Source organism: Microcaecilia unicolor, chromosome 12 (assembly GCF_901765095.1).
Source record: "Microcaecilia unicolor chromosome 12, aMicUni1.1, whole genome shotgun sequence".
In the NCBI taxonomy this organism is placed as follows: domain Eukaryota; kingdom Metazoa; phylum Chordata; class Amphibia; order Gymnophiona; family Siphonopidae; genus Microcaecilia; species Microcaecilia unicolor.
The window spans coordinates 96185262-96201679 of record NC_044042.1 but is presented as its reverse complement, the minus strand read 5'-3'; the positions used below and the strand labels follow the sequence as shown (position 1 = coordinate 96201679).

At 44.8% G+C, this 16418-nt stretch overlaps 1 protein-coding gene across 1 annotated transcript in view; it reads left to right on the top strand.

Moving 5' to 3' along the window:
* STAT3 (signal transducer and activator of transcription 3) overlaps nt 1–16418 on the top strand; it is a 159868-nt gene that overhangs the window by 104380 nt on the left and 39070 nt on the right. The window contains 5 exon segments of the mRNA XM_030221968.1: nt 9668–9773; nt 9857–9904; nt 11850–11933; nt 15684–15782; nt 15956–16091. Of these exon segments, the coding sequence (XP_030077828.1) occupies nt 9668–9773; nt 9857–9904; nt 11850–11933; nt 15684–15782; nt 15956–16091 (473 nt within the window).

Genomic DNA, 16418 nt, shown 5'->3' with positions numbered 1-16418 from the left:
GAAAACAAAGATTTCCTTATTTTTACCAGACCAGTCCAGAATAAATGGGTTGTGTCTGCCAACCAGCAAATGGGAGAGACAGCCTCAGATTTGCCCTACCTAGGGTACCGTGGAGGCTTAGCCCGTCGGTATTTCTTTGTCTCCAGCAGATGGTTGGTGGACATACCATGCAGGGATCTCCCTTGAGTCATTGATCATCTCAGATCCATACTTATGAGTTCAGACTTCTGTGGACTCTGGCAGCCAGAGCTAGTTTGTCCTAGTGGCTGTTGATGAACAGTCTGAAAGGCATGGATTTGGAATTGCTTGACTGGGTAATTCTGATGACAGATGCCAGCCTGAGCAATTGGGGAGCTCATTGCTAGTGCCAGCTGGCTCAAGGCAAATGGACCAGAAGAGAGATGGGCTTGGTCAATAAACCGCTTGGAGATGAGCCATCCAAAGGGCTCTTCAAGCCTTCAAAGCTGCCTTGGAGGGCAGGGTGGTCAGAATGTTCTCTGACAGTGCCACACAAGTAACCTATATCAACAGACAAGGAGAAATGAAAAGTGCAGCAGTAGTACTAGAGTTGGCTGTTCTTAACTGGGCCAGATGATTCCTAGTCATACTGTTGGCTTACATAGGAGGAGTTCAGAATGTACAGGCAGGAGAGAGTAGCAACTGTCCAGCAATGCTTTTGCTGTAATTGTGATCTGCTGGTCTTCTTTTCATGGATCTTATGGCCACCAGGTGCAAGGGCTCAGTGAGTCTGGATGCCTTGCTTCAACCCTGTGTCCTCTCTGTGTTCCCACCTTTGCTCTTGCTCAGTTGAATTTTGCAGCAGATTGTTTGCATATGAATGCAGCCTTAGGGGGCAACTTGGTGTAGAACAGAGGTTTGTGAATCCTGGCCACATTCAGTGGAGCTTTTATACTTACCAGTGGTTCTGGACTGGTTTGTTGGAGACGATAGGGAAGGTGAAATTTCAGCTTAGCTGCTAATTTTTCTTTTCTTGAGCCCATTCCAGACCAGTCCAGGTTCCCTCTCTGTTCTGTGCTGCTATTACTGTGTACTGTGAGTTTCTATTTTTAAAATAATATAGTTCATTCCAGAGGTTGTGGGCCTTGATTTTTTTTAAATAGATATGTAAACTATAGGAGCAAGTGATAAAATGGCATGGGGAGGACTATGTAGAAGCTGATAAGGATAAAGCTGTACTGCTTAACTGTTGTTTCTGTTCTGTGTTCATGGATGAAAGGCAGGGGGCAGGGCTGCAGAAAACAGTTGCTAATGGAAATGGATGTTTGGTAGACCAGGACCGATTTTCAGAAGAGACTGTTAAGGAGGATCTGTCTAAACTAAAAATAGACAAAGCAATGGGGCCTGATGAAATACATCCGAGGGTGCTCAAAGAACCCAGGGAAGTTTTGGCAGCTCCGTTATCAGATCTTTTCAGTTCTTCTATAGGGTCTGGATTGGTCCCAGAGGACTGGAGAAGGGCATATGTGGTCCCTCTGCACAAGAGAGGAAGTACAGACCTGTTACTCTAACCTCGGTGGCGAGTAAACTAATTGAAATGCTTCTAAAGTGGAGGATTGTGAGGTTTCTAGAACTGAATGGACTGCAGGACCAGAGGCAGCATGGCTTCACTAGAAGCAGGTCACATCAGACAAATCTGATTGATTTCTTCGACTGGGTGACCAAACAGTTGGATATAGGAGGGGCGCTAGAGAGAGCACGTGACGTGATGAGCTGAGTGGACGTGCGCTGCTTTAGCTCTTGGGCCCTCGCTCCAGAAATCGCTTGAATACTGCACCACGAGTGATTAAAAAGAAAAATTTAAAGCTGGCGTACCTTTATGGACAAATATCTTAGACAGTCTCCAACCGGAATGGCGCTACGAACGGGGAAAAAAGAAAAAGAGAAAAGCAAAGTGTCAGCGCCAGACCCGAAAATGGCGGAGGACCAGCTTCCGGCGCACCAAAATTTTACAGCGTCGCAACTCGAACAGTTAACGCTCGCAGTTGCAAATGCTTGGCAGCCAAAATGGGACGCTTTAGACTTAAAGTTGGACGCTTACAATACGAAAATAGAAGGTTTGGAAACCCGAATGGAGGATGTAGAGACCAGGGTGTCCGCCTTGGAAGATGATTCGCAAGGCTACAGCACAGATCTGCGGGAGGTAAAGCGGCAGCTTCAAGAGCACATGGATAAGTTGGAAGATCTTGAAAATCGCTCCCGCAGGAACAATGTGCGGATAGTGGGCCTTTCCGAGAAAATACCTGACAAGAACCTGGTGGATTGGCTCACGGGATGGTTATCTAAGGAATTGGCCTTGACAGACTCTTTTGGGCAGTTGGTCATTGAAAGGGCACATCGAATTGGCCGAAACAGAGAAAATCAGGAGCGACCAAGAGTGGTGGTTGCGCGGCTGCTCAATTATCGTCATAAAATGGAAGTCCTACAGGGATTTAAGATACGTAGAGGTGAATTAAAACATGAAGGACGGCAAATCCTGATCTTTCAGGATTACTCAACGGGAGTGCAGGAGAGACGACGTAAATTTCACCCTATATGCTCATCGCTGGCCCAAAAGCAAGTTCGATTTGTTTTGCAGTACCCAGCCTCCCTGAAAGTGCAAGTTCAAGGACAATGGCAGACTTTTAAATCACTGGAAGAAGCAAAACAAGCCTCCGAGATCAAGGCATGCTAGAAGGAGACTAAAGGTGTTGGTAATATAAAGGGGACCAGATATCAAAAATGCTAAATGTTGCAGTAATTATAGTTATAAATATGTGCCATATATAGGAGTTGGGGGCTCTCGACACGCTAGGTGCTCTCTTGCTAAATTCCGGGGCTAGGCCTGGGAATCTGGCTGAAGGGTTAGAACGCTGGGGGGGGATTGAGGGGGTTCAGGGAGAAGGGTTTATATTACGAGAACAAGTATTAGACATTAAAGAGAAGCGGAACTTATTACCTGGGAACCGGGGAGAAGTGTATTATGGAACTGGGAGGTACTTTTAGAGTTCGTACTAGAGAGTGGGGTCTTGGAGCTGAGGAGACCTGTAAAACCTGGGGCGTAGCATGGACACTGGAAATGGGGTGGTTTAAAGGATGACCACTAGACTAATATCTTGGAACGTGGGTGGGATTAGTTCCCCAATTAAAAGATCTAAGATACTCTCTGCACTTAAGAGACACAGAGCGGATATTGCGTGCTTACAAGAGACGCGGTTAACTGATCTGGAACATTCTAAACTACAAAAACATTGGGTAGGAGAAGTATTTGCAGCGTCAACACAGAGTCGTAAGGGGGGGGTGGCGGTGCTATTAGAAAGGGACTCCCATATAAAGCTACAGTATTGGAGAGGGGGGCTCGGGGGACCATATCATGTTGAAGGTTTGGTTAGCGGGGAGAACCTTGTTGCTTTTGGTTTTATATGGGCCTAATAATCATGATGCTTCCTTTCTCGCCAACCTAGCAGGGAAATGCCTGCAAAGTCACGGTGGAGAATTGATTGTGGTTGGGGATTTCAATGCAGTCCTGGATCCCCGACAAGATTGTTCTAGCACAAAGGATTCTCAGTATAGAGGAGTGCGGGCTAGAGAATTGCAGTCATTCACCAAGACCCTTGATCTGGTAGATCCGTGGAGGATTTATCATCCAGGAGAGAAAGATTACACGCACAGGTCAAGGGCGCATGGCACGTTTGCCCGGATAGACTATATTTTGCTAGCCCGCAACATGTTTCACCTAGTAGACACAGCACATATAGGCCCAGAAGAAGTGGCAGATCATGCTATGATATGGACAGATATTAAAGTTACCACAGACACTACGGGACAGAGGGGGTGGAGATACCCGGCGGGCCTATATCATGATACACGGTTGCGGTCACATGTGCAGCGGAACTGGGACCATTATATAGAACATAATAAATGGCATGCCATACATCAACCCGAGTTGTTCTGGATGGCCTCTAAGGCGGTCATCCGGGGAGCTATTATAGCTTACTGTAGTGCTAAGAATAAGAAGAGGGCTGTGGGCATATTGAATTTAGAGCGCCAGTTGCAGAGAGCTAAGAGAATTCACTTACACCACCCCACAATGGTTACTTTGGAAAATTTGAAGGCTACACAGGTGGCCCTTAATAGTCTATTACATGAAAAGGAATTGAGATCGGCCCTTTTTTTACAAATACAAACTACATAAATATGGCAATCGGGCAGGCAGAATGTTAGGGTGCTTAATAAAAAATTCAGGAGCCCCGAGGACAGTGACTGCATTGAAAGATAAAAAAGGGAACTTAATTACGGACCGTCAAAAGATTGGGCAAGCATTCACAGATTATTTCTCAGCCCTATATAAATCCAGACAAGTTCCCACGGAGCGAGAGATGCAACAATATATAGCACAGGCAAAGCTCCCAAAAATAACAGGGGAACAGTTGGGGAACTTGAATAAACCTCTGACAATGACAGAATTGCAAGCTGTGATTAAAACATTGAGGCTCTGGTCAGCTCCCGGGCCCGATGGATTTTCAGGAGAGTACTACAAAATACTATCAGGGCAGGCCCTAGCATCTCTGCTGGAATACTACCGGGAGGGTAGTAGAAAAAAGGGAATTCCCACAGTATGCAAATTCAGCGCTCATAACCTTAATACCCAAGCCAGGGAAGCCATTAAACAATGTTGAATCCTATAGACCAATTTCGCTGTTAAATGTCGATACAAAAATTTTGGCAAAATTGATGGCTGTGAGGTTGGCGGAATATCTACCATCATTGATAGGTCCTGAACAGGTAGGGTTTGTGAAAGGCCGCCAAGTCCGTACATAATATTAGGAAAACTTTGATGGCCATGGCGATCAGCCAACAACATGGGGCGCCCACCCTGGTATTAAGTTTAGATGCTGAAAAGGCGTTTGACCAGGTTGGGTGGACGTTCATGTACCAGACACTGGCGGCCATGGGTATAGAGGGCTGGTTCATGTACGCAGTTCAAACGCTTTATTGTCAACCCAAAGCGGGAGTGTTCATTAATGGTGTCCGGGAACCAGAGTTTGTAATACAGCGTGGTACTAGACAAGGTTGTCCCCTATCCCCTTTGCTGTTTATTATGACCCTGGAACCTCTACTGCGTATGGTCTCTTTGGCTCCAGATCTTCAAGGGGTTAAATTAGCAGGGCAGGATATCAGGATATTAGCTTATGCAGATGATTTGTTAGTAATCCTACGAGAGCCCCCACGGACCTTACCAAGATTGTTGCAGCAAATTGAACAGTATGGGAATTACTCAGGTTTTTGTCTAAATCTACATAAATCTATGGCATTGCCAGTGTTGCCAGAAGAACAGATAAATTGGCTGGGGACTTTCCCATTACAGTGGACACAAACTCTTTGAAATATTGGGAGTCACTATCACCAGGGATCTAACAAAACTTTATGGGCAGAATGTGCAGAGATTGTTGCAGGATACCACCAAACAGTTGGAGGCCTGGGGGAACCTACCACTCTCACTCATGGGAAGAATTGCGCTATTTAATATGGTGATGGCCCCCAGGTGGTTATACACATTCCAATCACTCCCACTGTTCCTAAAAAAGGTGGACGAACAGAAGTTGATAAAATTGGTGCAAACCTTCCTTTGGAGAAAGAAAAAGCCACGACTGTCTTACACAGTGTTGACTGTCCCGGTGGCGTATGGAGGCCTGGGCTTGCTGAATATTAAATATATGACGGTGGCAAGTGGAATGCGTCATATAAATGATTGGTTTCGTGGAACCCAGGATTATTCGGATACTCATATAGAGTTACAGCTATGTCCTGAGACGCACTTCAGTGCCTTTTTACATACGGCGGGGCCTTCCCTACCATATATCTTACAGCGGACAGGAATATTGAGGTCGGCGAAAGCGGTGTGGCAATGGGTTTGTAAATTGCACAAATTTTCATCAAAAACTACCCCATTTCTGCCGATTTGTGGGAATCCCGCCTTTCCACCTGGAACTTTGTACCCAGCTTTTCAAAGATGGAAGCGTAAAGGGATGGTATACCTATTACATGCAGTTACCCTTGAAGGACGGATAAAACCGTTCCAAGAGCTCAGGGAGGAATTTGATCTGCTCCCCTCAGATGAGTTTCATTATGGTCAGCTAAAACACTACATACAGTCCCTGCCCTGGGAGGATTTAGCTGAAGATGTTCAGAAGAGCTGGCTTCGGCATTTTCTCTAACAGCGCAGCAACGGGTTCCACTAAAATTCCATCATAGACATATCAGGGATACTATTCAGGAACCTGATTTTGTAAAGTTGTTAACGCAGTGGAAAGAGGATATTCCGTTGGACCTCACAGTAGCGCAATTTAAAGCTTATATCTTGACTATGAAGAGACATACCATCATGATGTCGCATTGGGAGACTCAATATAAAGTGGCACTCAGACTCTATATCCCCCCCAGGAGGGCTTTTCATATGGGGGTCTCTCCGTGGGGGAGTGCCCTAAATGCAAGGAAGCTGGAGCCACCCTGGGGCATATGCTTTGGACATGCAGAGGCACAGCTAAATTTTGGAAACAGCTTACACAATATGTCTCTTCTATTTGGCGAGCCAGATGGACATGTAAATCGGGATTATTGCTGGGACACCCGGTGTTTATCCATCCAATACCAAAAGGATTCACAGCTTTTGTATACAGGGCTACTGTGACTGCCATGCAGGTGATTTTGTCTGAATGAGTGACCACTCAGTACCCGTCATACTCTCAGTGGCGGTCACGAATGATTTTGATGATGCGGATGGAGAGGATGGGAGTGGTTGACTTTAGTTCCAGGACAGGGTTGCGGTTCCAGAATATATGGAGCCCGCTATTAAATACAATGACCCCGGTTGCGAGAAGTAGATTGTGAATTTCTAGTCTTAAGTTTTGTTCTCACAGGAGAGAGGGAAGGGAGGGAGAGGGAGGGGATTATTGGGGGAAAGGTTGGGGGGGTTTGTTGGGAAGGGAGGGAATACAATAAAAAACAAAATAAAAGAGAAAAATAATTTGTTTTTGTAGATTCCGGCAAACTCACATTACCTGTAATAAATAAGGAATTGTTATTGTGAATGCAAGTGACAAAGTTGTATAGTGATATATGTACAGGATACTGATTTTGAATAAAAATGATAAATCATAGGAGGGGCGCTAGATGTGGTGCACTTGGATTTTAGCAAAGCCGTTGACACAGTTCCGCACAGGCAACTGATAAACTGAGTGTCCTCGGTATGGGTCTCAAAGTGACTGACTGGTTAAAAACTGTTTAAGTAAAAGGAGACCGAGGGTACTGGTAAATGGAGCTTGTTCCAAGGAAAAGGATGTATACTGCAGGGATTGGTCCTTTGGCCGGCTCTCTGTGAGTGATATTGTTGAAGGACTGTCTGGTAATGTTGTCTCTTTGCAGTTGAAACCAAACTCTGTAATAGGGTGAACTCCCCGAAGAGTGGATAGCAGGTGGAGGGTCTGACGAGCTTGAAGAATGGTCCAGCAATTGGCAACTCAGATTTAGTGCTAAAAATGCAGGGTCATACATTTAGGTGCAAAAATCCAAGGGAACGGTATAGTATATGGGGGTGAAGTACTTCTGTGTACAGAAGAAGAGCAAGACTTGGGGGGGTATTGTTGATGATCTCAAGGTGGCCAACAGGTTGAAAAGGCAACTGCCAAAGCCAGAAGGATGCTCAGGTGGTATGGGGAGAGGAAAGGCCAGCAGAAGAAAAGAGGTTATAGTGCCCTTGTATAAGTCTCTGGTGAGGGCCCCATTTAAAATACTATGTGCAATTCTGGAGACCGCACCTATGAAAAGATATAACAGGAGTCAGTCCAGAGGGCAGTGGCATAGCCAGACTTCCGCGGGAGTGTGGGTCCAGAGCCCGAAGTGAGGGGGCATATTTTAGCCCCCCCCCTCCCCGCCATTGCCGACCCAGCCACCACCACCAACTTTGCCCCCCCCCCCCCCCGCCAACCCGCCATTGCCTACCTTTCCTGGCGGGGGGACCCCAACCCCCGCCAGCCGAGGTCCTCTTCGCGCAAAAGGCTTCCTTCTGTGAGTCTGACATCATACAGGACGTCAGAAACAGAAGGAAGCCTTTTGCGAGAAGAACAGGACCTCGGCTGGCGGGGGTTGGTGTCCCCCGCCAGCAAAGGCAGGCGACGGCGAGTTGGCAGCGGGGGGGGGGGGGGGGTCCAGGGCCCCACGTATCTACGCCACTGCAGAGGGCGGCTACAAAATTGGTCTCTGTCAAAATGTATAGGGGACAGACTTAAGGCTCTCAGTATGTATACACTGGAAGAAAGGCGGGATGGATATGATGGAGACGTTTAAATACCTCTGTGGGATTAATGTACTGGAGGTGAGCCTCTTTCAAATGAAGGAAAACTCTTGAATGAGAGGGCATAGAATGAATTTAAGAGGTTATAGGCTCAGGAGTAATCTTAAGGAAATACTTTTTCACAGAAAGAGTGGTGGATGCATGGAATCACCTCCCAGTGGAGGTAGTGGAGATGAGAACTGTCTGAATTTAAGAAAGTGTGGGACAGGCATGTGGATCTCTTAGGGAAAGGAGGCGAGAGACAGTGATTGCTGTGGATGGGCCGAGTGGATGGGCCATTGGCTCTTATCTGCCATCATGTTTCTGTGATTCCTGAGTTCCCATTTTTTTAGGGAAAGCAATAGTGAGGTGTTTTTTTTTTAATTTTTATTCAGTGCTGCACTTTTAGCTCAGTATTGAAGGGCAAGCCTTCATGATTCTCTAGGTAGGGCAGAGCTTAAATCTGGTTGGCAACATAACCATTTAAAGTTTTGGACACTCATTCGTCAGGCTTTGTTTGCCGCAGTTCCATTATATTTTTCCTAGGTGTTATGGGTTAATTGCCCTGTACGCTCTTGGAGGTCAGAGTACCAAGCAACTATATTGGCACTGCACACCATCCGATATGCAATGACCAGGTCAGCTGCCTTTTCAGTAGCTGGTCCACTGTTGTGGAATCATTTGCTGGGGTATCTGTGTCTCAACAAATTGGAAGCAGTTCAAAAAGTATTTGAAGATGCATTTATTTTCTTCTTTTCCCTCCTGCTTAAGTAGAGCAAGCAGTACTTATTCTGGTTGTGCAGTCATTTATATGTGTGTATTTGTTTATTTTATGATTGTTTTTACTGTACTCCACCTAGTTGTAGGTGAATTATAAATTTATGAGATAAATAAATAAACCTATTGGTTCTGGACTGGTTTGTTAGGCCCCAAGGAAAAAAATTAGCAGGTAAGCCCAATTCACCTTACCTCAGTCAAGGATTCAGCCAATGTGGTAACTGTACCACATTAAACCCTAGCATCAGCTCTTAATTTATTATGTGTAGTGCTTTCACTGTGTGCTGCAAACCTATAACTTATCTGAATACTACCACTCACCACTTGCCTAATCTGGACCCTTTTTATAAAGCAAGCATTTTAAGCATACATACCCTCCTGCTGAATATTGGGCCCACTTGCATTTATTTTACTGATATGCTTTGTATACATATTCCTTATGAGATCATTTTGTCGTAGGCAAGACTCACTGAATATATTTTTACCTTCCAATTTCATGCTAGAGTGATGGTTGTCTTCACCCTGACTTCCCCATCTCCCATTTTATTGTCCTAAAATAAGGTCTCGAAAGTTCAACATCCTGGGAACCAACACAAAGGTTATGAACATGGAAGAATCTAACAATGGGAGCTTATCTGCTGAATTTAAAACACTTGGTAAGTATGGAGCTGGTCAGTGACATCATTTCCTTTACTACTAGTGGGCTTCATTGTTGAGATGCTCTGGATTCATGCTGTCTTCTGTTTGCAGACACTGAGGGAGCAGAGATGTGGCAATGGAGGGCGAGCCAACTGCGATGTGAGTGTATAAAGTGCAATATGGCAGTTTTTATTCCAAGAGCGAGCTAGAATTTTATGAAATCAGTTCTTTACTTTTTTGTTGGAGCTGCAAAAACTACTGAAAAGGAAGCATGAATGTGAATTAAGATTTACTTGTTGTAATATCATTTTTGATTAACTGGATCAATGACATCTTTTCTGAGCCCTTTCTTAGCTTGAGATGTTTCCTGGCATAATTGGGGTTTGTGAGCCCCTGTAACAGTCATGAAGAATGTAATGGACCAAACTAGTGTGATGCAACATTCAGGGAATTGGGATTCTACCCTGATACTGTAGAAAATGCTGACCTATTTTCTGTACCTTTCGCAAGCAATGCCTTTCAGCATTGGGGGGGGGGGGGGGGGGGGGGCTGGGTGTCACTCACCTGACTCACTCCAGCAAAGATGTGCAGAAGAGACTGTCCTCTACCTGAAACTCGGTTCTGACATCCTTCATTGTTATGATTCTGCCGGTCTGGCAGGGGAGGGGTGTGGACTTCATTTCTGATTGGCTGTCAGGGTTTGAGCTGACGTCAGTGGGTAGTACTTTAGCCTTCAGGTTCCTGCTTCCCCTGCTTTGGCGTTACATTCCTTGTGGCTAAGCCTTTGCAGTTCTCTGTCAGAACCTTGTGCTCTGGTGTTGAATCTGTGTTTCCCCTGTTTGGGGCTTTGTTACTTTCCCTTTGTCTGGGATATCTCATACCAGCCTGTGTGTGTGTGTGTGTGTGTGTGTGTGTGTGTGTGTGTGTATTCAGCTGGCTGTTTAGTTGCCTTTGTCTGAGTTCATTTCTGTCAGCGTGTGTGTGTGTGTGTGTAATCAGTTCACTTGCCTCCAGCTGGGGCTCTCCCTTGCTGCTTGCAGTTCTCTGTGGGAGGCCAGCTGCTTTGTTCAGTGGGGGCTTTGCTCTCGCTCTGCCGACTAGGCAGGCTGCTGGTCTGGGGGCCTTCCCTTAGGTTTGTTTGTTTATTTAGTTATCTTCTTCCTGCCTCTGACTTCTGGTTCAGTAAGTGTTAACCCCTTGTGTACTGTGTCTCTGCCTCTGACTTCTGTGTGTTTTAGACAGAGGATTTTCTTCCTCCCTTTTGTGTCTTTGCCTCTGGGCTGGGGCTAGTCTACCTTTTTGTTTGCTGTATCTGTCTCTGGCTTTGTGGCTTTTAGTTAGTTCTTTTCCCTTCTGTGCTGGGGGATCCGGCTGCGGTGTTCTTGTGGCAGCCCAGTCTTCTAGCTGTTTCCTCTGTATCCTCCTGTGGTTTCAGGGTGCTCCCTGTATTAGTTTTCCTTTCCTGCGCTAATCCCCTTGGGGGGGGGGGGGTGGCACCCCTTGCTGATTCCTTTGGTGTCCTTCCTTGGAGTCTGGGGGAGGGGTTCTGTCCTGGGTCTGTGGAGCCTCCGTGGTTGGTTTTCCTGCGCCCTGTGGCTGGTGTTCAGTGCGCGGCTGGCGCCTTGGGTCCCATGGGGACTCCTGTGTTTCTTTCTCCCTCCCTGGGTGTGTATCGGTTCCAGTTCGGCCATGAGGCCTGTACGAGTGGGTCTGAGTGTATCGGTTCCAGTTCGGCAGTGAGGCCCACTTGAATGCCTGTTTCCCTTTCTTCCTGAGGTGCTGTGTGTGGGTAGGCTAGGGGTGTTGGATAGCTGGGGTGTGTAGTGGCGGGTCGGTCTCCCCTAGGCCTTGGCCTCTGCTATCAGCGGGCCTGGGCTCAAGGGCTCACGACCAATCCAATAGATTACATTCATTTTTACTGTAATGAACTGTCCTATTCAAAACCCAAGTATGTAGCACAATGTGTCAACTAGAAGCCCATTCAGCCTATCCCATGAGCTTGGCTTTTAAGCGGAGCTGTTGGAAAATCTCATCCAAAGGACATTTCTGCAGACATTATCTTGTAGTGTAATATGTTTACAGGGTGGTTGTTTTTCTATTCTAGGCCTCTCTAATAGTCACTGAGGAGCTCCATCTAATCACTTTTGAGACAGAGGTTTACCACCAGGGTCTAAAGATTGATTTGGAGGTTAGTATTATAGAAATATTGAGATGTAATAGATGTTTGATGAGGTCATGGGCAACAACTTTCCAGGTAACATAGACTGGCCTCTGATGCATCATCTGTTTCCTTAGCATCCCTCCAGACCAATCTGGATGTGTGTACAACATTCCTACCAGCAGATGGAGATCGAGAACTACTGACTGAAAAATACTGCTTAGCCCAGAGCTACACTCAGGACACTCACAGGATCACGTTGTCTCCAGCAGATAGGGGGAAGAGGTGTCCTATGCAGTTCAGATCTGGTTAAGTTAGGCTGGGTCTAGTAAAGGTGATTTATTTTTTGTAATGCTAGCTGAAATGAACTTGGGCCTCGTGAGTCCTTAAAAAAAATGTTAAATTTCAGGATCACAGGATCTGCAAGGCCATTAGGTAGACATCAGCCCTCTTCCTTAAGGGTGCTACACCCGGATGGCCAGGTTCCCCCCCCCCCCCCCCCCTTCCCCATATCTACTGGTTGTGGGATATTGAAGAACTTTTGGGGGGAAGGGCAGTATGGTCGCTCAGAAGTGCATGGTTTGGTACAAGGTATCTTTAAAAGATATCACCAAAACAGGGAAGGTAGGGCATCCAAACAGCAAGGTTGCAATTGAAACATAGATCAGGTGCCTTTAAATAAAGAGCAGACAGATTTTCAAGATTGCAAATTAACATTGTCAGCTGCTGAGCAAGTTGTGAATAGGAACAGCAAACATTGCTGCATGATGCAAGGTATAGCTACATGATGCAAGGTTCCACATTAGGAGTCACCGACCAGGAAAGGGATCTAAGTGTCATTGTTGAGGATACATTGAAACCTCTTTGTGTGCAGTGGTGGCTAAGAAAGCAAATATAATATTAGGAATTATTAGGAAAGGAATGGAAAACAAAACTGAGAATGTTATAATGCCTTTGTATCGCTCCATGGTGCAATTTGCACCTCGAATATTGTGTTTCAATTCTGGTCACCGCATCTCAAAAAAGATATAGTGGAATTGGAAAAGGTATAGAGAAGGGCAACAAAATGATAAAGGGGATAGGACCACTTCCCTATGAGAAAAGGCTAAAGTGACTGGGGCTCTTCAGCTTGGAGAAAAGATGGCTATGGGGAGATATAATAGAGGTTTATAAAATACTCAGTGGAGTGGAACAAAATTACTAGGACTAGGGGGCACACAAAGAAGCTACTAAATAGTAAATTTAAACCAAACTGGAAAAAATATTTCTTCACTCAATGTGTGATTAAACTCTGGAATTTGTTGCCAGTGAATGTGGTAAAAGCAGTTAGCTTAGAAGGGATTAAAAAAGGTTTGGATAATTTCCTAAAAGAAAAGTCCATATGCCATTATTAAAATGGACCTGGGAAAATCCACTGCATATTCTACGATAAGCAGCATAAAATCTGTTTTGCTGTTCTGGGATCTTGCCAGGTACTTGTGACCTAGATTGGCTACTGTTGGAAACGGGATACTGGGCTTGATGGACCTTCAGTCTGTCCCAGTATGGCAGTTCTTATGGATTTGGTGTCCTTAACTGTGGAGCAGCTTGTGCGTTGTGTGGAAGTAGAACACTTGAAGCCGGCGCACGCAGAGAAAAACAGGTGGCGCCAGAGTTGTAACAGCCATTGCAGTGGAGAAGGGGCCAGCAGTGTATGTTGGAACTGCGAGCATCAACAAGAGACAGTTGCCAAAGCTGGATTCACCACTGTTCAGGGAGAACAGCAGTGGAGCCAGGGATGGCAGCGCTGGAGTGAGACAGGCTTCAGAGGTGACAGTGGATCAATCTTGGTGGGAACCATCACCATATTGGAACTCCTGCCGCAGTTACAGCTGATGACACCTTTAGAGGCCCCAGGGCAGAGCAGCACAGTCAGTGAGGCCCTGGGTCAGAGCAACATCACTGATATGGTCCCGGGGTTAGATGGATTCCCACCAGAGTTGGTTGCTTATTGTTATTGTAGTCTCTTGCAATTTGGGATCTAGTTTAAGGGGTAATGATGATCTGCTTTGTTATGAAAATACTGTTTATCCCTGAGCTGCACAGGCAACTTACAGGATCAGTTTCAAGTCAGTAGCTCAGTCTCTAGGAGTGCATATACCCACACATCTTTGATCTGGAGGGACTACAGGAAAGAAAATTAACAGGTAAGGTCTTGATTTCTTCTTCTTGCTGACTTTTACAATTGTATTAAGACACAAGAGAAAAAGATGGATGGAATGTCAAAATGAGGCTGTTTTCCCTTATTATTTCCAAAACTTATGCCACTCTAAATTATCAGCAGAGTGATGTACAGGCTAAAATAAAGAGAGAAAAGAACTCCATTATAACGTAGGAAAGCATAACTATCACACTGAGAATTTTAAAACAAAACAAAAAGCTAGATTATAACATAGGAACAACCACACAAAAGAAACCAAAGAGGGAGAAGAGAAGGATGGGCAGGAGATGATCAATCTAAAAGTAGAGTTACTGATAATTATATATCTAGTGCTATCAGTCAGCAGTTTCTCTGAACGCCTGTTGAAAGAGCCAAGTTTTTAATTAAGCTTTAAAATTCTGAACTGTTACTGCAGAGGGAAAGGGGGCGATTATTCCAAGTATGTGGGGGAAGAAAGAAAAAAGCCCTGCATTGCGTGGATCCCAAGTATGTTAATCTTGGACTAGGTAAAAACCAACTGATGATCGTTTATTGACCGAATAGTCCTAGGGAGCCAATAAGGAATGGTCAAGCAGGAGAGATAGGAACACCAGTTCAGAAAGTCTTGAAAGTAATCAGTGCAAATTTATATATAATCCATTGCTCAACGGGAAGCCAGTGATGTTTTTTTCCGTAAAGGTGAAGTGTGATCTGATCGATGGAGGCAACATAACCTGATAGCTGTATTCTGTAAAGTTTATAATTTCTGCAATGTAGAGCAAGGTAAGCCAGCGTATATTATTACAGTAATCGAAACGTGAGGTAGAGAGAGAGAGGATTAATGCATGAAAATTAGAAGCATCAAAGAGATATTTGATAGCTGTGCAATTTTCACTTGAAAAAGAAAATCTGTTGGGTTTCCTAATGCAGAGTACTTCCTGATAATATTAGAATACCATATTGTTGACCATACTCTATAGAAACAGGTTTGTAGGTGATTCCAAGATAACTCTGATTAGAGCACACAGAGATGTGAGACTTGACTGTACTGTAGTATTCACCGTACCACTGTATGATCCGTGTATAGCCCTTGAAGTTTCCTAGGCTCAAAGCTGACTTGTAAGTAATTGTGTGCAAAGAACTTTTAACTAAGTGATTGATTTGTATTTGTTCAGTATGACATGAATTAAAGCAGTGATGATCTCTTCTCTTTCTTGTTCCATTGCTGAGTAGAAATGAATTGCTCTTTCAAAACTTGCCCCAGGACTCTTATGCTGTTTACTTTATTCGCCCTGTTGAGCCTCTCCCTTCCCTCCCCCTTCCCTGAGATTTCCTTTCTTGTTATTTTAAATGTAAAATGAAACATTCAACTTATACAGAGTTTTTTCTGATCTAGAACTGCTAACAATATGCAGAAACCCTAGAGTATCTAGTTATTTTGTTACAGTAGATTAGGGATGTCCATTTCTTTTTGTAATAGTGCACATTATTTTGAAATGAAACAAGAAAACCCCCTGAACATTAATTTTCTGCTTGTGCTTCCTGCAGCAGAGATCATCAACTGAGCACATTGTGATTAATTGTGTTCTTTATCTTCTTAGACCCACTCCCTGCCAGTTGTGGTGATTTCTAACATCTGTCAAATGCCAAACGCATGGGCCTCCATCCTGTGGTATAACATGTTGACGAACAACCCTAAGGTGTATATCCAGCTTCTAAAGCTTTCTCTTGCATGCAGCACTGTGTAGATATAACAAAATGTTATTAAACTGTCTTTTTCAAATATGTAAGGCATTATTAAGTTGTATATTTCAACTGTATAATAATTGTTTAGAATGTTCTTTCTAAGGCTGTATCTTGCTTTTTCCAACAGAATGTGAACTTTTTCACAAAGCCACCAATTGGTACATGGGATCAGGTGGCAGAAGTTCTGAGCTGGCAGTTTTCATCCACCACAAAACGAGGGCTCAGTATTGAGCAGCTGACAACTCTAGCAGAAAAACTTCTGGGTGAGCATCTTCACATGGTGGCACCTATCTTGCCATCCTAGACCTACATGTAGGTGAGAGTCCATGTAACAGCAAGATACTGTGCCCAGAGAACCAAATCATGGGGCAAGCAGGGATGTCACTAGGCATCTACGTTTTGGGACAGTAATCCACTCCACCCTCCCCTGCTGATGGCCATTTCAGCCACATATACTTGTACCATGCAGTGCTGTCAGGTCCCACAAGACTAAAAACACCCCACAGTCCATACAGTGAAACTGTATACGGCTGTGGTACAGCAGTGATACCCTTCTGTTGAGGCTGGCAGATAAAGGAAAGAACCAGGGA